The sequence below is a fragment of the Tinamus guttatus genome, unplaced genomic scaffold (genome assembly GCF_059628265.1).
Source record: "Tinamus guttatus ecotype Peru unplaced genomic scaffold, ASM5962826v1 Tinamus_guttatus_pri_ptg000240l, whole genome shotgun sequence".
NCBI lineage: Eukaryota > Metazoa > Chordata > Aves > Tinamiformes > Tinamidae > Tinamus > Tinamus guttatus.
In genome coordinates, this window is record NW_028288774.1 from 8,365,957 (window position 1) to 8,386,795 (window position 20,839).

The 20,839-nt window shown below is 37.7% G+C and overlaps 1 protein-coding gene across 2 annotated transcripts; it reads left to right on the forward strand.

Moving 5' to 3' along the window:
* The first annotated feature begins 944 nt into the window (after positions 1-944).
* BMAL1 (basic helix-loop-helix ARNT like 1) lies at positions 945-20,601 on the forward strand. Of its 2 annotated transcripts, XM_010211807.2 has the most exons (18): positions 945-1,069; positions 1,711-1,858; positions 4,357-4,377; positions 4,962-5,000; positions 5,322-5,363; positions 6,323-6,480; positions 7,753-7,832; positions 8,821-8,913; positions 10,139-10,256; positions 10,985-11,134; positions 11,438-11,684; positions 13,556-13,662; positions 13,989-14,139; positions 14,698-14,786; positions 16,600-16,708; positions 18,031-18,124; positions 19,197-19,299; positions 19,897-20,601. In XM_010211807.2, the coding sequence occupies exons 2-18, from the start codon at positions 1,719-1,721 to the stop codon at positions 20,055-20,057; spliced, it is 1,902 nt and encodes a 633-aa protein (XP_010210109.1). In that variant the 5' UTR covers positions 945-1,069; positions 1,711-1,718; the 3' UTR covers positions 20,058-20,601. The 2 variants fall into 2 exon arrangements, with proteins under 2 accessions (XP_010210109.1, XP_088381946.1); XM_088525820.1 differs by lacking the exon at positions 5,322-5,363.
* Positions 20,602-20,839: the final 238 nt, after the last annotated feature.

Here is a 20,839-nt window from a genome sequence, read left to right on the forward strand (position 1 = left end):
TTCTAGGACTGACCTGTGTTCAAGGATTGAATGCTCAGTACTTAGTGTAGAAGAATATTCCTGTGGGCAGCTAGGGGTGATGGTGCTTTCTCACTAAATGTGCAAGGCCTAGGCACAGGCCACTCTTAAGTCTAGCTGTAAGTAAACATAATGAAGGTGGGAGGTATTGTTCTCTTTGCATTCGATAGACCTAGAGCAGAGAAACTGTCAGAGACCGTGGTTTAATAGGTGTGTTGTAAATTAAGTTGTGGTTATCTCATAGGCCTCTTTTGTAAGGTTACTCATAGGTAACTTTTGCTGAAAAATATTTCATGGCAGAAAATTGGAAGAGAAGGGCATCCGGCTGCATGTTGGCCATTAAGCTTGCCGTGTAGCTGGGAGACGTACCTGAGGACTTGCGTTATATATGGTAAATGGATTTGATTTAAAATTTGAAGCCTGCAGAATAGAACAGTAATTTTAACCATCTTTCTTTTGAAAATGCCAGCAGCTATGACAAAGTAAAAGAAAAAAGTAAACCCGGCCCAAATCCTCTTACTGCTGTGGTCAGCCTAGAAGTGAAGCAGCTGGGAAATGAAGGCATGAGCCTGTCTGCTCCCTGCAGCCCAAGGTAGAGGGCTCCTCTGTAGAGGGCTTCTATGTGGCTAGTTGAAAACACCAAGGAGTGGTGACCGGGACCCAGAGGGAACTGATGTTGACAATACCTGTTCTGTTCCAAAGCTGGGTCCTTTGAAGATGCACATCCCACCGTCTTACTCTGTTGATAATGGGTAAAGCTTCCATACTTTATGAACAAAAATTAAAATTGGATTCTCAAATTGAAAACAGAAGAAAATATATTTTTTCTTGAAGTATCTATTTACTCTTGTAAATTTTGTCTAAAATAGTTGTTCAAAACAAACTTATCTAGAAAGGGATTCATGATTGATTTTCTTCCTGTTTAGGTTCTTGGGAATGTCTGACTTAACACATTGCAAGGCATGAAAATGTTTTAAGGAGATCAGCTGCTTCAGGCAGAGCATCAGCTCCTTCCCCTAGCTCAATCTAGGCTTCCAAGGCAGACCTGCAGGTAAAATCCTTTGTTTCACAGTTGAGGCACTTTAATAATGGGTAAGCTCTTTACTGTGTCTATATGAACAATATAAGTAAGCAAATTATTTGCAGATTAAAATATACGTCCTTTAGAACAAAAAGCTAATCACTTTTAACAGCTTTCTAGAGCGTAGGGTTGTTGTTAGGTTTTTATTTGTGAAGACTCTTGTGCTCGTGATCATTTAAACTAGTTTGCTATTGGAAGGATTTTGAACTCTGTTGCAAGCAGCGTAATGGAAGTGGAACTTTCAATCTGCATGAACTTTGAGAATATGATATGTGACTGAAGGAGACACTTGAATTAGTGTCCCACTAAGTAAAAGGTGACAAAACTTATTCTTTATGTTGGTTAGCAGTAGTTGGCTGGCCAGTTAACAGCAAACTCAGTTTAGTTCTAGCATTTTGAGAATGGTGGTGGTTTGTATGCAGTGTTTAATGCAATAGCAGCTAAAAGAAAGAGTAATAGTCTGTATCTGACAAGATCAAATAATGCAATTGTAATTATTGCGGATGCTAAGGACACTACATTTAAATATTTTTTTTTTGATTAAAAATATGTAAGTTTCTGATTCTATTAATGCAGTCTTTTTTTTTCTCTTTTCTTTTTGCTAACTTTAGACAAACCAATGGCAGACCAAAGGATGGACATTTCTTCTACAATTAATGACTTCATGTCACCAGATCCTACTGACTTGATCTCCAGTTCCCTTAGCACTTCAGGAATGGATTGTAATAGGAAAAGGAAAGGAAGCTCTACTGAGTATCAGTAAGATGATTTCTCTTGATTTAAGACAGCTGAAAAGAGGTTATGACAGAACATCATGATGGAAGACAATGGAAGCATTTGTAGAAATTTTCATAATAGCCTTTTCATGATAATATGCTGTAAAGGTTTTAATGGAGGAAAAAGTTACTAATAAGAAAGTGTTTAATAATAATCACAAAATGTCCATTTCTGTGCAGGCAGTTTTGAGGGTGTGCAGCTAGTGTCACAGTCTGTTCCAAGGCTCTGGGGATGAGGCTGAGGAGAGAAATGTGTGATCAGGAGAGATAAATTAGTATAGATGAAATGTACAATGCACAGAATGACTATGTTGACATAGGAAATAGATGGTCTGACTAGTAGAAAGGAAATTAATAATCAGATAAAAAGCAACAGTGAAACTAGGATTAGTTTCTTCTGTTCACCTATTTTTGCCTGTATCAGATGTGTTGCAACTTTAAAACAGCTGGCTGCAGGTTAGTTTATGGAGGGTGCCATCCACTAATACAGCTGTGTAGTCCATCTTCATGTAACTTCGACTGTCCACAAATGTAATTGTTATGGGCTATTGGATTGCTGGAAGTTCCTTTTGCAAGCAGGGGCACAGTTGTTAGTCCACGATTAGTGTAACAATTAAGATTTACGTTTCCTGTGCAGGGGATTTCTCTTTAGCACAACCTGTATGCAAAACTTCAGTTACTATTTAGAGACTATGGATGTATTTACTACATACTTATCTTCCATAATATGTGTTTAACTTTCCTGAAAAAAAGAATGACTCCCTCTAGTTGAATTGACTAGTTCAAAATTGAGTGAACAGCATCAGTCTTACCAACTTCCTCTTCTCTATAAAGGATTTCTCCATCTTTATTCTTCTCACGTGAGAAGGCATGAGGAGGCATTTCTCATGTGCTCTTTTCCAAAAGACAGCTTGCTCTTGTAAGTTATAATGCTGCCCGTTAGGTTGTGTGTGCATTTTACTAAATATGTGAAAATACTGTTTCCTTAAATCCAAAGTAAAATGGTTTTACAATGGCTGTCTTCTTACCACGGTTCATGTTGTATTGCAGAAGAAATTATAGTTTCCAAAAATGCCTATTTTTGCGCAGAATTTAAGATTCTTTCTCCTCACCTCCTTTAGGGAGATTCCTGTCCAAACTCCTGCTGTCACTTCAGCAAAGGTTTTCCATTTTCCAGTAGAGTCTGTTCTAGTCACAGGATGAAATCCAAGACTTCACACACAGGTCCCCAAACTGTTAGCTCCTTACTTGGGAATAAAGTTTTAAGTTAAAAATCATACATGATAAAAAATGAATCTGTCCTGAAGCATTAGTAGATTACCTGGCGGAAATACCTCTTTAAGGTTTTTTCTTCCATGTTCTTTTAAGGCTAAAGAGTGTCCCAGCAAACCTCCTGCAGCTAAAGGTAGCGTCAGTTTTCATTAGCAACCTGATCCTAAATGAATTTGCACTGAAACAGCTAAGAACTGAGATGCAGAATCTACCATGTGATTTACGACAGGGTACAAACCATTCCTTGGGGCAGTACTTTAGCTGCCTGTATAAGAGGATAACTGACCCCTCGTTTCTTGTTCTAAGTCTTGCTCTAGACCTGTACACTGCTTCTCTGTAAGCATCAGCCGTGCTTTGAGCCCTCGACTAATACAGTAACACAAATGTGCCAATTGAGAGCTGAAGGAAACACTTAGCATTATTCAAACTTCTTTGAAAATTAGTCACAAAGTGATTAATTAGAAAGTACAATGACTAATATATGATAGATTGCTATGTTTATTTTAAAAGTGTTCGTGTCTAATATTGAACTGAAATAATGGTAATATGTTAATGACTAGTATGAAAAAGATTATCATAAAATTTCTAAAAACGTACCTAGCCTCTCCATATGTTAAAGCTCAGTGCTGTTTCGGGCCCTTTTGCAGTCTCAAAGTGATGCCAGCAGTTAATTTGCATATAAAGATTCCTTTTATTTTCCATTTCCTTATGATATGAGGAGGTCAGTAAAATTTTCAGAATTAGAACTTAAGTACCAACTAAGAGAAAATGGTTATCTGTCCTGCTGGGCAGAGTCAAAACACTGAGAAACTTGAGAAACATTTTTTATTCCTTGCCTCGGAGTCCTCTGAAATTTCATTTACCATGAGTGGTAGTAGGCGTAAATCTTTTTGTTTCTGCAAAAGACATAAGTATCATAAGTAGAAAATTTGCATAATAGTAAAACAACTGTCCTAAATTATGTCTAATGTTTTTAGTGAAATGAACTGTAACATTATTCCATTGTAGAAAGCAGAATTATTCTTTCTCAAAGTAGATAAACTTAAACAAATTTGTCACCTTAGAATACGAACATTCGTTGCTATTGTCTTTGTTTTCCTTGTGCTCTCATCTCAGAATATAAGCTATTAGTTTAAGAAGATGAACAAAAATGTAGGTAGTGTTATAGTTTTTTATGTATGGCATAATGTTTTTTCCTTTGTCTTTCAGAATTGATGGCTTTCCTTTTGAGTAAGTATAAATATTTCAGTAATCAGTTTCACTTCAAACTTGGAAAAGGTGCTGGGTCTTTTTCTTCCCTATTCCCTCCCTCTACCTAAAACCTACAGGTACAATTTAAATCAGAGTAAGAATGTCCATTTTAACGCATTGTATAAATTTAACTATATCAAAACATTCCCTTCCTAATTTGCCTATATTCAAAACTTCAGCTGTAGAAACAGCTGCTTTTTGGCATATTTCTGATGAAGGCATAAAAAATACATGCTTTAATGTGTCCCTTTTCATTTTTTTCCTCCAATTAATTGGAAAAAAAAATTACAGATGCTATCTCTGAACTGTCAAATACAACAAATTGTGCCTTTTGGCTTGATGTAAAGAGAGAGAACCAGTTTAAGAAAATATTTTAGTACTGCAAAAAACAGGACTTCTTTAGTCTTTTCAAGTTCTCTTTTTTATATTCTTTAACTTGAGTTATTTTTGTACTTGGGATTTAAATCTGGAGGGAACACTTTATAATATTTTTATCGGAGTTTGATAAGAGCTTTGCTAATCCTGCTTGATTTGTGATAAACTGCTTTATTCTGTTTCTGCAGGGAAGGTATGGATACAGATAAAGATGACCAACATGGAAGGTACTATTGATACATTGTTAGTTCCACAGTGCTAACATAGGATCCTGTGTTTAGATATCAGTGTTCAATGTCACTACAGTCAGGTGCCCAAAACTCTTTTTTTTTCCCCTGAGGAAAAAAACATAATGTTGTTACAGAAATTAAGGGGAAAAAAAAGAGTTTGAGACACACCACAATATTGTAAATAGTGATCTTTTCTAAGGAATGGTTAAATAAAGAATCAAATAAAATGCTGATTTTTGATGAAGGTCAGTAGGTATGTGAGATGCACTAAAAGAATTGTTTTCAGTACTGTAATTGTGTGATACCGTTTCTTAACAGATTGGAGTATACAGACCAACAAGGCAGAATAAAAAATGCAAGGTAATATAACCTTAACAAATATATTGAAAAGAATTCTCTCACCTTTTGCCATATGAGAAATATTTGCATGTGTTTCTTACTCTTAAAATAATTTTTTATAGTTTTGACCTTCTGTTGTTTTTCCATATTATTACACTAACTTTTTTTTTGCATGAACTGCATATAGATTTATGAAAATGCTGATTTCATAGATCACTATTAAAATATGCTTTTAGTCACCTCTGTTAACATTGAAACTGAAGTCTGAACATGTGTTTCTGATGTTACATTCATAATCTTGTTTGCTTAAACTCGTAGTGTGTCACAAAAGTATTCGTAGAGATTCTGTAATATTTGAAGACATAGAACAAAAATAAAATCAGTGTTGATCAACATTTGCTTGGTTAAGCAAGAGCTTGGTTCAGAGGCATCTCAAATATTTTAAATGGAAATCTGTAGGACATTTAGAAAACTTATAATCACAGCAAGAGATGGTTTTAAATCCTTAGTATATTTATATAGTGTAATAGTTAAAATAGTGAATTGAATGCTTTATTTAGGTTTTATATGCACTGGAATTTGCTTACCTGTGATCTTTGTGACCCCTGTTAGGTTTTGGGTGTATGTGCTAAAAGTATTGGACAGCAGTAGGAAACTCATAAGATAATTTTGTGCTGTGTAACGTATGGTTTCAGAACCGAAGATGCAGTGTAGAGTGTGCCCAACATTATATGTGTTTTCTGGTAAATTAGAGCCATGTGCTGCAGCTTTGCCTGTTGCTCTGATACTCACCAAATAATGACCATTTCACGTCTGGAGAACTCCGTGTATGTCAGGGATGGCCTTGTCATGAGGATAAGAGGGTGTCTTAATCATCAGGGGGAGGTTATTTTGCATTTCTGTTTTTCAGGAGTTTAACTGTTTTTAGTGATTTATTTTCTCATGCTTTCTTGTTTTTCCTCACCACTTTACTTGTTTAGGGAGGCTCATAGCCAAATCGAAAAAAGGCGTAGAGACAAAATGAACAGTTTTATAGATGAACTGGCATCCTTGGTACCAACGTGCAACGCTATGTCCCGAAAACTAGATAAACTCACTGTGTTGAGAATGGCAGTCCAGCATATGAAAACATTACGTGGTAAGTTGGTGGTGAGGGAATAGTATGGAGCTTCCCCAGACCCATTCATTTTCACTCTTTCTTGCTACTTTTAACTTGGCAGATTCACCTGAGCTGTTTAAAAGAGCCATTTTTAAAGTGGGGGACTAATGCAAAGCAGATTGTTAAATTCTCTAGCTCTAAGGGTTTTTTTGTTTGTTTTTAAAGAGTGACATTAGAAAGATACCTCACTTCAGTGTCGTGCTAAAGGTGTTGCATGAAAGTGCTGATGCTAGGTGGGCTGTTCCTCTGCTGGAGCTGCTTGCTCTGCTGGAGCCCTTGCGCGTGCCCCTGGTCCACGCAGTGCTCTGCGTTGCTGTATGATGTTGCTGTACTGCTAAGCATCCCAGAGCCTTTCATCAGATACAGTCATGAAGTTTTATGCTGTTTCTCCTACCTGTTTGTGTAGATTTGGTTATAAAATGAAACTGTAATGAGGCTACATATCCTTTTTATCTTCCATGTCTCCTTCCTTAGAAATGCCTTTGAACTCAGTCACGTCACCTTTTTTCTCACCTTTGGAATCCTCAAGAATACCAAATAGAACAACAACAACAACAAAGCTAATTTCCAAAAAGACTTGTTTCTGTGAGGCTTGCCATATTGCAATCATATTTCTTGTAGCATTTTTTAAAAAGTTTAACTTTTTTTCTGCCACTGTCACTTGGCTAGATTAGTACAGAATAACACTTAACTGGTTACTAATCGGGTTCCCTTTTGTCTTTCTGAAGGAAACTGAATGGGAAGAGGTATGCTAGAACAACTAACTGCCTCTGTAATTATGGGCTTTATGTCTCTGACATGGGACAGGAGAAGCAGTTTGCTGCTAACCTAACTGATAGTCTGGTTAAGTGACCTTGTCATATTTTACTAGGTTCTAGGAAGAAGTAGTAGTTTGAAGGTAGAAATCATTTTTTATGCTCCTATTTTTGATCTCTAATGTTGAGATAGACCTTCCTAAGTCAAGCACAGCAATCAAGGCTAGAAATATGTTGAGGAAGACATTTAATTTGTATTACAACCTACGCAAAAGGGTTTTATCCTTTTCTGGGCCAATATCAGCAGAGTTTATCCAGATAGCAAAAGAGAACAAAAAAAGCAACTTTTGCTTTTGTCCTAAGAGACAACTGAAAAGAATTATAGTACGAAGAGGAGCCAAAGGAAAATTGCTCATTTAAGTGTGTATTGTGAAATTTGTCTTTCACACACTTAGTAATATAGAGGGGGTTGTTCTTTTCTTGTTTGTTTTTTTAGGTGCTACAAATCCATATACAGAAGCAAACTATAAGCCTGCTTTTTTATCAGATGATGAGTTAAAACATCTTATTCTCAGGGTATGTTTTTGGCTTTTAATTATGAGATGTTAATGGCTGTGAATATCTCTCTCCCAAAGCAACACACCCATGTTTTTCTGTCTTGTACCTCAGCTTAAGAATGTGTTGATTCCGGAGGATGACAGACCATTGCATAAAGTCAGTATGATTTAAGTATGGTTAGCATGTCTAAAATTAAGGAGAAGGATTTTAGATGGAGAACTGAGAAGCTCAGATGTTTCGATGGTAAAGCACTGTACTTCCCAGTCATCAGAATCTTTCATTATCTCATGGAATTAACCAGAATTATATAAATAGTTTTCTTACAGACATTCTGCCTTGGGCTACCTTGACATGATTTTCAGCACACAATGATGTGATGAATTTGGTTTATTTGAGGTCACTGACGCAACACAACTTAGTGTGTTTGGCTGCTTGCCTCTGTGCTTCTTTTACAGTACAGAGTATGTACCACTTGTGCTGGTAGTTAAACACATCTAGCAGTTTGCAGGATTTGTGAAGCGCTGCAGTGACCAGGTACAGCACAATGCAGGGCTGAATTTCTGCAGCATTGTGAATGTAGGGCTGTCTAGTTAAGGCCTGATCCTGCATGCTTTTCTATATGCAGGTTTGGCTACCTTTTGTTTTTTAAATGAGCTAATATGCAGTAAATATAGTTAAGCTAATGTTTTCATTTGAAAACAAAAGCATTATTAAACATAATCATACCATTATAGGACAAGACATGGGTTCTTTCTTTCCATAAGAATTATTTTAAATTCTGGGCATGATTCTTGGAAAGATGCCCAAAAAAATCTGCAAATGCAAAATAAAAAGAAAAATCATTGTAATTTCATATTTGGCCTGTTAACTCAGTTATCTCTATAAGTGTTAAGAGAGTTTTCCTGGTATAAAAGTTTTATTGTATAGAAAAGGCTTAAGACTTTTAAAGGCTAGAATGATGCTGTGAAGATATATACTTAGCAGTTTACATTTTTTTCCTAATTAGGCAGCAGATGGATTTCTTTTTGTGGTGGGCTGTGACAGAGGGAAGATACTGTTTGTGTCAGAATCTGTCTTCAAGATCCTCAACTACAGCCAGGTATTCTTTTCTGCCATAAATAATGTTAGGCCTTAGAAGATTTGAAACACTTTATGTGATTATGCATTTATTTGAGTGGGGGGAAGGTCTATCTTGAAAGGTGAGATCTGTTAGGAAAAAACAAACAAAAAAAGCATTCTGATCTCTGCAGTGTTTTTAGAAATGTTATTCTAACATAATTAGAAAAAAATGTTCCTGGTTTAAGTTCATTTTAAGGGAGGTGAAAATGCAGTAACGATGTTTCACTGGTAGTGACACCCTCTCAGTAAGGATTCACCGTTGTGCTTGCACACGTGTTACCTACCTTCACTTTTAGGTGAATATTGGAAAAAATCAGTCTGAGGTTCTTCCAACAGCTTCACATATCTTCTGGAGAATTTTTCTGCTTGATTATCTTTGTTTAGTTTTTGTTGTCCTACTTAATAATGGATTAAAAACTTATATAAGGTTTGTACTGAGCCAAGTATTTAGCTATTGGGCAGCAGCACCTGTATCTAAACACCAGAGTATCTTGCATCATTCTTTGTCAAAATGTTGATTTTAAAAGGTTATTTTTGCATATTTAGTTCTCTCGAGGCTGTCTGGAAAGAGAAAATGTTAATATTACTGCTCTTTGCCAACATAGCAGTGGGATTTGTCAAGTAAAACTGATGCAAATAGTATGTACTTCCATGGTGTAACCCATGGATTGACTCCCTCCAAAATCTGAGGAGTAATTAGCCCAAAGCTTGGCTTTTATACCTGTTTAATACAAGGCTTGACTTGTGCTATATAATGAGTAAAGAATAGTCTTCATTTTTTCTGCTATCCTTTTCAACTTAAAAAAAAATTCAAAGGCATTCTTCAGTCAGCCTTTAGTTTACATATATGCTAAATACCTCCTAGTCACATAAATATTGAAATAAAACATTTTTAGTTATGATTTTTGACTTTAAATGTGTAGTATGAGACTGAATAGAAGCCAGAATGTTGTTAATGGATTGAGCATGCTATTTCTGCAAAACATTTACTGAAAATAGTTGAATTATTAAATTACCATGCAACATAGTCTTAACTTCAAAACATATAGAGAAAATAAATACATTCCATTAAATTTTGGATTTCAGATTTGTCATGTTCATTGGTCAGACCTAAATATAAAAGGATTCTCAATAGTGGATACTAAAATTAGGAAAATATATGGTACAATTGTTTTAATTTTTGACTGAATATTCAATATCTGCAGAATGATTTGATTGGTCAAAGCTTATTTGATTACCTTCATCCTAAAGACATTGCCAAAGTGAAGGAACAGCTCTCTTCTTCTGACACTGCCCCACGAGAAAGGCTTATAGATGCAAAAAGTAAGTATTAGCATGTTTTAAAACAGTATCATGTAGGCAGATACAGTGAATCTGAATATTTACCTAATATCCAGAAGGAGTGAGGAGCTATTTGGATTACCTGCCATTCCACAAGTTTCTTTTCCAGGTAGAAGTACTTCACGTATGTCAGGGAAGTTCTGTCTTAAAGGCAGGGGAAAAAAGTACTAAACTAAAAGTACTAAATGTGGAAGCTTGTAGGTTTAGCATGTACTGCAGTATCAGTGGGTGAGTTTTACTAACTGGCTTCACCTGTGAGGAGTCCTTTTCTTTTTCCCAGCCACGGAATGTAGAAACTAGTTATAATATAGGATGAGCAGAATGGAGGCAGGTAGCACTTGGAGATGTGTCTGCATTATTTTAGCTGCCCAGTATTGGATCTTTAATCTGAAAGCAGCCTCCAGATTGAGCTCAGAAACTAGGCTAAGATAGAGCATCCCAAGGTGCTGAGCCTAGAGGCTTCTGTTTTCTGCAAACGTTTTCCCCAGATGTGCTTTCCCCACATGTGCTTATCCAGACTTGTCCCCTTTTTATATGCCTCTGACAAAGAAAAGGCAAAAGTAAATGCCACAAATTTTGGTCTTGCTATCTGCTATTGGAGAGAGGCAGCCTTAGCACCCAAGCATTGTACTTGCTGATTGTAACCATTTGCATGGGTGAGTTTTTACCTGACAAAGAGAAGGCTTCCTCACTCCCTCTGTTTGCTGCAGCTGGACTCCCCGTTAAAACCGACATAACACCTGGGCCATCACGACTATGCTCTGGAGCAAGACGGTCCTTCTTTTGTAGGATGAAGTGCAATAGACCTTCTGTAAAAGTAGAAGACAAGGATTTTCCTTCAACTTGTTCAAAGAAGAAAGGTAACAATTATACATTTTGTCAAATAGAACGACTACCAAGCCAATTTTGCTAACTGCATTGCTAACATGCAGTGGATAAGATTTTGATGCTTATTGACTGGAGTCAATATTTCCTCTTAAGATGTGGCTGTATGAACTACATCTAGGTCTGTTGTTTTCTCCTCTTCATTTTTTTTTCCAGAGTAGTTCTCCTGTGTTGTATTAGCATATAAAGCCAAATTCTCCCCTGAAGCTCTCTGATGAAGCTCTCCAAAAGCAGGATCAGTGACATAAATAAGATTTTCTTTCTTTTTCTTCGAATAGCAGACCGCAAAAGCTTTTGCACGATCCATAGTACAGGATATTTAAAAAGCTGGCCGCCGACAAAAATGGGACTGGATGAAGATAATGAGCCAGATAACGAAGGTTGTAATTTAAGTTGTCTTGTTGCAATTGGACGGCTGCATCCCCATGTAGTACCACAACCAGTGAATGGTGAAATCAGGGTGAAACCTACAGAATACGTTTCTCGACATGCAATAGATGGAAAATTTGTTTTCGTAGATCAGAGGTAAGAATATTTGTAGTAGCTTATGCTGTTTTTGTAATACAGAGTATTAACTTTGTAATAAGTCACTGTCCAACAGTTTTTTACTAACAGTATAATATATACTTAAAGCAGTGAAAATATTATTCAGAACAGTCTGTTCTTTTCAGCTTTTCACTAAATCTTGTCTACAACTTATTCTGTTTTTTTTCCCCCTAATACTCTATTTTGTTTTTTTTCCAACTGTTGTCCCTGAAGAATGTATATTTCTTCAAGGGGCTCTTTGAAAGGGAATTTTTAAAGTGAGCCTCATCGATAGGCTTAAGTTTTGTATCCTGAGATCCATAGTTTTACTGGAAAATATTTAGGCGCCCATAAAAGTTCAAAACCTTTGATTTGTTTCTATGTTGCATCTTTTTATTCATACAGACTTGCACTGTTCCATTGTCATTTGCCTAAGGGAATCTAGAAAATAAACACTTTTCAGATTTTCTGCAACTAGCATTTTGTCGTTATGAAGCGCCTAGTCCCCTGGAGAAGAGCTTGCAGGAGGAGAAAATATGTAGGCATTAATTAATATGTAGGCATAGAGAAACTGTTGAAGAATAATTAAGCATTAATGTTGTAGTTCAATTTTCTTGAGCATGTAGAGACTTTCATAACTGAACCAATTCCTTTTGCTTGCAGTTAGATTTAAAATAGTTGGCATATCTCTGGCTTTCCCTAATAATGTCCTATATACTTGATTAGAAAAATGGTATACATGAGCCCTCAGTGCAAGAGCTTTCACAAGTAAATTCCATCTCATACAGCAGCCGCGGGAGAGGGGTGCTGCTATATGCAGGATGCTGCAAAGTGCATCCCTGTGAGCTGGAAACACATGAGCTAATTTTCATTGGTTGTTACAAGGTGATTTCCCTGGTTCATGTTTCTGTTGCACAAGGCAGATGACAATAATTGGTTTAATTTACCCATTCATGCCATTGACCGCGAGTGTTCACAGCAGCTATTCCACAGTAACCGTCTGGAAATGTCTGTAATATCCAGGGTCCATGATCCTATGTGTAGTTCAGTACATTGGAAGAAATGATCTTGCAAGTTGTCAATGACTTATCTCAGATGCAGTAAAAGTGCAGAGCACATATCTAAAATTTGATTAAAGTAATGCAAGAATTCCTCAAAAGTGTCTTCTGATAAAATTGCCTCAGCAGGGGATGTATAAACTACTTCATTACTCACTGAATTGAATACAATACAATATTCTTTGAGCGTGATTTCCTATTCCCTCTTTTTGATGGAAGACGACAGTTTTTCCAGGCAAGTTATTTCAGGGAGCCACTGAGCTCTGCCACTGAAAGCAAAGACACTCCTAGTAGCGGAGACGCTAAACCTGAATCATAGCCCCTGCACTTCAAACTCATTATGACTTGGTGAACAGATGGAGGCTCCTCTTTGTGCGGTGCGTCCTTCAGATAGTCAATCTGTTTTTTTGGAGGGGATGGGAGAAGGGTTAAGTCTTTCCTCAGGTGGTGGATTCTGGTCGTTCTTGTAGCTGTTGTCTGGAGTGCTGGCTTCATCCACATCCTTCCTGAACCTTGGATTGAAGTTTCCAGGGCTAATAAAATAAGCTATTTAAAAACTCTTGCATCCCAGCGTGACAGGTCAAATACACCACCTGAGGGCTCTTGGAGTTATGTGCTTTTATAATTACGTGAAAATTAAAGAGAGTATTGTTAATTAATTTTTTCCTTGTAAATTAGACTAATTTTCAGGATTACTTACATCTTGCCCAACTTCAGTATGAGCTTTAGTGATCCGCTAGTTAATCTGTTGTTATCAAGTTGTAATATATCAACTTGAAAAACCTTTTTTTTTTTTTGTTTTCCATTTTCAAGGGCAACAGCCATTCTGGCATACTTACCCCAGGAACTTCTAGGTACTTCATGTTACGAGTATTTTCATCAAGATGATATAGGACATCTTGCAGAATGTCACAGACAAGGTACTATTCTTAATAATCCGATTGAGAGATTTTTTTAAATATTGGGAAAATAACATAATAAGAATGCTGTGGAAACTTGAAAGCATTGGTTGTCTTTCTGTTTGCAAATGCTTCTGTTCAGGCGTTCCTCATGAGCCAAATGATATGATTTTGTTAGACTTGCATGGATTTTTAAGGAATGTTTGATCTTCAGTTATGGGGCGAGGGAAGCTTCAGAAATAGCTTTTTCTCCAGATGAGGGAAGGAAGAGGCTGAATTAAGTTTTTCCTGGGGAGGAGGCTTCTGTAGTCATTGTGCATGCCGAAACAAGGTTATTCTGTTTATAGTTTTGCAGACAAGAGACAAAATTACAACCAACTGCTACAAGTTTAAAATAAAAGATGGGTCTTTTATTACATTGAGGAGTCGCTGGTTCAGTTTCATGAACCCTTGGACCAAAGAAGTAGAATACATTGTCTCAACAAACACAGTTGTTTCGTAAGTATTTTTCCCTTAACAAATGCTTGTAAATGCTGATTTCCTTGTCGTAAGATAAGACTTGATGTAAATATGTGCACATCTTTCCTTTGACAGCAAGTATTCTACAAATAGCAGCCAGAATTACATATTGTGAGGAGGAGAATTAGTTGACCTATGAATTGTAATGTAGGCTGGATAGTGCTCACTAAATTCTTCACACACAAAAACATTTGCCTTCCTTGGGAAAACCTGGGGTTACAGTCCTTGCAGAGATGCATTATTTTTCCTTGAGGGTTCTGCCCAGGTGCAGCGACTTCACAGTAGAATAACTGCTCTAAGAGGAATTCATCTCATGAGAAGCAATTTGGATTCTGCATTGCACGTTTTGAGTTGCTACATGGTGTTTTATTTCTGTTGTTTATCTAGCCTTAGTGTCAGTCACAGCGCTTTTTTCACTGAGGTTATAGTGACTCATAAACTGCTTAAACCCTGAAGCGTTCTGCTCTGACACATTGGCAGAGAGACTCTTTTGTAGGGTTTTTAATAACTGATTCTTTTAATTCTTGAAATTGGCAGCACCAGTGTACTAGACAGTGGGGATGCAGCCTTTCCACAGCTTGCAGCTTCTCCACACAGCATGGACGGCGTTCTCCAGGCTGGAGAAGGTAACTACTGTATTCTGAGGAAATTATTTGCTGTCTCGACGTGTCATGTCTGCTGCAATTTTCCATTGTGAATTTGTTAAAATCTAAGGTAAAAAAAATGTGGTTTAGGACACACAAATGCCAATGGAGCTCATACCTCGATGAACCTTATTCAGCTTTGAATGCAAAATGATCAAAGAGAGAATGTGAATGAGTCAGAAATAGGAAATAATTATGAACAAGGTTGGAGGAGTGAGTTGGAGGAGAAACGTTTGCCTTCCTGGAGGAGGCAGTTTATGTGTGCGTAAGAAACGTCATCCCAGAGCAGCTTCACGTCCTGCGGCCACCGCAGGTGTGCACTCAGGGTGCACAGGCCATACACATAGCTTGGCTGTTGACTTCCTTTTCGTCAAGACATGAAGACTGAAACTCAGTAGTTATGACAGGCTTGTCATGCTTTCTGGAGATCACTGAAACATCTTCTATAACTGTGTAGCAAAATATGGAGCAGAATTTGACTTAACAGTAAAGTGTTACAGGAGCAGGGTGGAAGTGAGGAGGAGTAGGCGGATGCAGCAATAGGCTATGGAGGAAGGATTGAGGAGAAGGGATGTTAGCAGCACTTAGGTTCTTTCCAAAAAGTTGGGAGCCATCGGTTTTAGATACTAGATACTTACTTTACTAGATATTAGTCTTTTCAACTATGCCTTTACAGCAGTCGAGTAGGGTTATTGCATGTCTGGAATTATCTCCAAAACTGTATACAGTATGCTTAGCACATTGGTGTAAAAGCTGGGCTTCTCGGCTCTTCTGAAAAATGAGCTTCAGGAAGGGAATTTACAAAGGAGAGAGGATGGCAAAGCTTGGACAACTGGCAGCGTGGAAGGTAGAAAAGCTGAGATAGGTATGGCAAGTAGTAATTGAATGTCGAATTACAGAAATGAAGTAGCGTCTGGGGCTTTTGCGAATGAAGAAATATAGAACAGACTGTTCTAAAATGGGAGAAGCTTCTTCATGCTACAGTGTAGCCTTTGAAAAGAAACCAGCCATGTGTAATATTGTCATATTGGATAGTTTGCTTCCCAGCAAAGTAATTCAGTGAAGTTTAATTTCAAACTTTGGCTTGATTTCATGACCTTGTAGGAAGTGCTAAGCCACCTCACCTCATGATGGATTTGAGCCATAAAGATTACAAGGGTTATTATTTTTAAATACGAATTTCTGAAACAAGATAAATGTCCATTATGCATAATCATTGCTACGTGGCTTCCTCGCCCTTTCAGTAGGTGATCTCTTCTTTATTGTGCCTTGGATATACTGAGCTGCTAGACAACCTGCAGCACTCTGCAAGTGCCAAGCCACCTTAAAGTAGCAGTGAACTTCTAAAGGTCCAGTGAGCTCACTTTTGCTTCCCTACTGAAATATTTAGAGTAACCTGCAGGGGCTTAATTAAGGTTTATCAGGTAACCTGAGTTCATTCCACATTGACCGTGTCTAGTGAGGCATTCTCACAAGCTGCACTACAAGCTGGGCAGGAGATACTGTCAGATGCTCTGAAGAGCCCGATTCTGCAGGAGTGAGAACACACGTACCTGATAGTAGGTAGGTGTAGGGGCCCAGATGGACGTGAGAGGTGTAGTGGAGCCTGGCCCAGGCAGGATGGAGCATTCCCTGCATTTGAAGACACTCGCCAATCAGTGGAAATGTAAATATATTCTGTAAACATAGTTCTGACAAGCTGAGGGATCCTTTAATGCTTAAATGCAAGTGTTTTGCTTTGTTTCATGGAAAAGGGTTAGCTTTCATCTGACCTTAAGATACTTGTTTGTTTCAGGTGGCCCAAAAAGGACCCATCCTGCTGTCCCTGGAATTCCAGGTGGAACAAGAGCTGGGGCTGGTAAAATAGGGAGGATGATTGCTGAGGAAATCATGGAAATTCACAGGTGAGAGAAATGGTATTAAGTTAAAAGAAAAGCAGTGGCTCTTTAAAAAAACAAATCAAGGAAAGGAAGGAAGCCTTTCTTCAAGCTGAATGTGGAGTTATGCAGTTATGCTTTGCAAGCAGGCAGCTACAGATACCTATACTGAATGTCTGAGGCACTCAAAGCCCACAGAGAAAGAATGAAGAAGTTACAGTCTTTGAATTTTCTAATCTAAAAGGACTAATACTATTGTTTTTTAAGATGATAATTGTCTTTTTACTAGAAATAGAATGTAAAAAAACCAGCTTTTTTTCTTCTAAGAACTAGTCCCCTGCCAATAAAAGCTCCTATCTAGCAAACATTCAGTGGTATTAGCAGTACTGAGCTTGCAGTTCAGGAAAAACCTCAGATGCATCTCATAGTTTTGTTCCTGTTGCAGGCCAGAGACTACTTACAAAGTGAGGCAAAGAAACGGTTAACCTGTCACATTAAGGATGGGCATTCTTCCTATCTGTAAACACACTTTAAAAGAAACCAGCAGGTTGAACCAAGATTTTAAAACTTCCCATCACTTTTAGTAGCTGTAAAACTCTTAATTAGCTGCAATGAATGTAGTAGTATATTTCACCCCCCATGCTTTTCTTTCATTTAAAGACCCTGGGTTAGTTCCAGTCCTCTTTCAGCAGCTGCTACTATTTTCCAAGACTGCCTTCTGTTCAGCTTTCCCAGGGGAACTCTGCCAAGGATAAGATTCCCATTTCTATTACTGTTCTCTGTCACTGCCCTCTTCCATTTAGTCTAGAGATTTGTTGATTCTACAGTTAATATGTTGTTCATTATTAAAAGATTGATATTTGATCAAGCTGAAGAATGGAAGTGAAAAATGCTGCTTTGAGGGGTTTTTATTGTAAGTTAATTATATCACGTCTGGTATATTTCTGTAGAGGTAGCTCACTGAAGGAGTCTAGGTTAGAATATAAATTAAATTATTTTAGGTAAAAAAAAATACCTAGGATCTGTTCCTTGCAGATGCTCTGTGAAGGCTGTAAAGCAACAAATAAAAGGTGGTGGGAGGAGGTAGAGTTTGGCAGGCTGAGTGAGCTGGACCATGTACACGTGAACTGTTGTTGTTAATCTAGCTGCAAATTAAAATGATCTGCCTGCAGTTTAAAACGTTGCTGCTGCTGACTTGCATAACAGTGAAAAGGTGGTGAAACTACAGCAGTGAATTCCAGGCTTTTAAACACCTGATAGGAAGGGTCAGCATTTGAAAAGCCAGCTCTCTGCCACTTGAGTCCAAACAGTCACTAGCAAAATCATTTCCTGTTTTGTCCATATGACAGGATAAGAGGATCATCACCTTCTAGCTGTGGTTCAAGTCCACTGAATATTACCAGCACCCCACCACCCGATACATCCTCCCCAGGAGGCAAGAAGGTAAGAACTAACACTACAAATAGACCTGCAACAACCGTGATCAGCAGCATGACAGAAAGGTTGTAAAATTACATGGCTACTACAAAATAGCCATATGGAACTCCACGTGGCTAAAAGAGTCAGTGACAGCAAATTACAGCCTGGACGTGCCCTGGTCCCTTTTTAGCGGGCAGTACAATGCGAAAACTGGTGCTTCTCAAACACTGTCAGCTTTTGAGATCTTCCTGCTTCCTTGCTTTTCCCTGATTTTTACTTTTTAACTGAACTGCAAGTTAAGTAGCTCACCTCAATGTCTCTTGATCCTCCAAAAACTCGCTCACACCACACACTGGTGAACGTTGGAATTGTTACTGTTTGAGCACTCACTCTACTCACATCAAGTCTAATGATGCATGAGGGCTTTGCTGTCCTGCTGTAGCAAAAAAAGTGTGACAATTAGGTGCCTCACTGTGCAGCAGCAGGTTATTTTTTAAATCAATACAGTGCACCATGCCTTGTGCTAAGATTGCTGGAGTATTATGAACACTTACAAGCAGCTAATATTGTTGTTAAGTGATCTAGCAAATTGCTGCTTAGAGTTGTGATATTCAAGGCAAGCACTTACCCAAATTCTTATTCTATGTATTCAAACCCTGCTACAGACTTAGTTCCTCTTCCCAGAAACTAACATGGCTCTGCATAAAAATTGTTTCAGTGGAACATATAGCTTATGCTAAATATTTTCTTCCATTATGGCTTCGTACTTGAAGCAAACTTGAATTTGTAGTAAGTTAAGATTGTAATTCTAGGAATAGTTATTCATGTTCCCTCTGCTGTATGATAATTCAGCACCTGCCTATGTTAAGGGCTACTGCTAACAGAGCAGAATTAAGGAAAATGCATATGGTGAGTTGAGTATGTCTGATACCATACCCCCTCACCATTTATCCTTATTTGGAAAGCAACCTTGAAAAGCCTCTATACTGGGAACAGGTAAGTGGGGCTCAACTAGCTATTTCCTGGTATTAGACAATATCTTAAATCTTAAGTTGTAGTATGACGTTGCTTTACAACTTCTATTTCCTCTTTTAAGATCTTGAATGGTGGCACTCCGGACATTCCGTCAGCGGGGTTACTGTCTGGGCAGATGCAAGATAACTCTGGTTACCCATATTCTGACAGCTCCTCTATTCTTGGTAAGAAAGTACACAGAATAACTTAAATCAATAACAACTAAACCCATGACAACCGTAGAGATGATTGTAACAAGACGATTGCTTTTAGCACTAGCTTTCTTTTACCATCTGTCTCACTTGAACAATAAAAGCTCATAACTCAGCACTTTTAAATTTGTCTAAAAGGGTGGCTACAAGAGTAGCCTGACAATCTATTTGTCCAAGTTGCTTTATATTGTCATTTTAAAAAATAGTGCTTGCAAGCCTGTTTTCTCTTGCTGAATAGGAGTGCATGAGGTAAACTCCTCCCCTACTTCTCAGGAATGATTTAAATAGCAAAAGACAATAAGAAAGGCTAAGTTGACTCCTGGGTATTAATCTAGATTTCTCTTGGAGTAGAGTGCATCTATATCAGGTATACTGGTCACTTAACCTTTGTACTTGTAACTCCCAAGTTAACAGTATCACTGAAACTGTGACCAGCTGGCCCTCAAACATACTGATACCTACAGAATAGTTCTACCTGTTCTATTCCATGTCATGCAGCAAGTGACCATTGCAACTAAAGTCATGAAATAAATCTGGACTTGTGACAACTTACTGAATATCTGCTTACAGGGGAAAACTCTCACATAGGCATCGATATGATTGACAACGATCAAGGATCCAGCAGCCCCAGCAATGATGAAGCAGCGATGGCTGTAATAATGAGCCTTCTTGAAGCAGATGCAGGTCTTGGGGGCCCTGTGGATTTCAGTGATTTGCCATGGCCCTTGTAAATGATGCACCTTGCTTCAACATCCAAACATCAAAGTGCATTTATTGGTGGAGTTCTGCAGTCTGTGAAACTTGTTGGATGGAGAAGCTTTTATGTACGAGTTTCATAAAAGCCATATCGGAACGCAACTCATCCTACCATGTGTAACGTCAGACAACGTGGAATAACCCGCTACAGTGTTTGTGTGGATCTGGTTAGCTGTGTATAGCTTGCATTACTTGTATATTTTGGATTCTGTTGTTTGAATTTTTTTAAAATCACTGTGCAACTCACTGGCATCAGTGGTAGCTTTTATATGCAAATGACCATTTCAGATGTATGGTGTGTTTTTACACTGCAAAACAGTCCCCATGTGGATATTTCTTATACTAATTGTACCATAAAGCTGTTTATTCTTTCTTGTAAGAATTCCTTTACTATAAATATTGTTAAAGTGTAATGTATTAGTTAAATATTTTTAAAATAAATGTTTCCCTTGTTCTAAAATGGAGCATTTACTTTGATAAATAAATTTGATAAAACCCTGCTGAAGGTGCATGCTAGAAGTAGTTGCCTATTTATATATTTTTTTTCTTTTTTTCTTTCTTTGGGAAAAAAGGGTAGAAAAACACTGCCTTATTTTACCAACTGCATTTGGTCAGAGTATTTTTCTAGAGAAGCTACTACTTAGTTTCTGCACTTAACCTACAAAAAAAATGCAACAGAAAGGCTAGTTAAGGTAGTCTGGTAGTGCCACAGATTTTTTAATATTAAGCAATACTTGTTTTCCACCCAAAATATTAA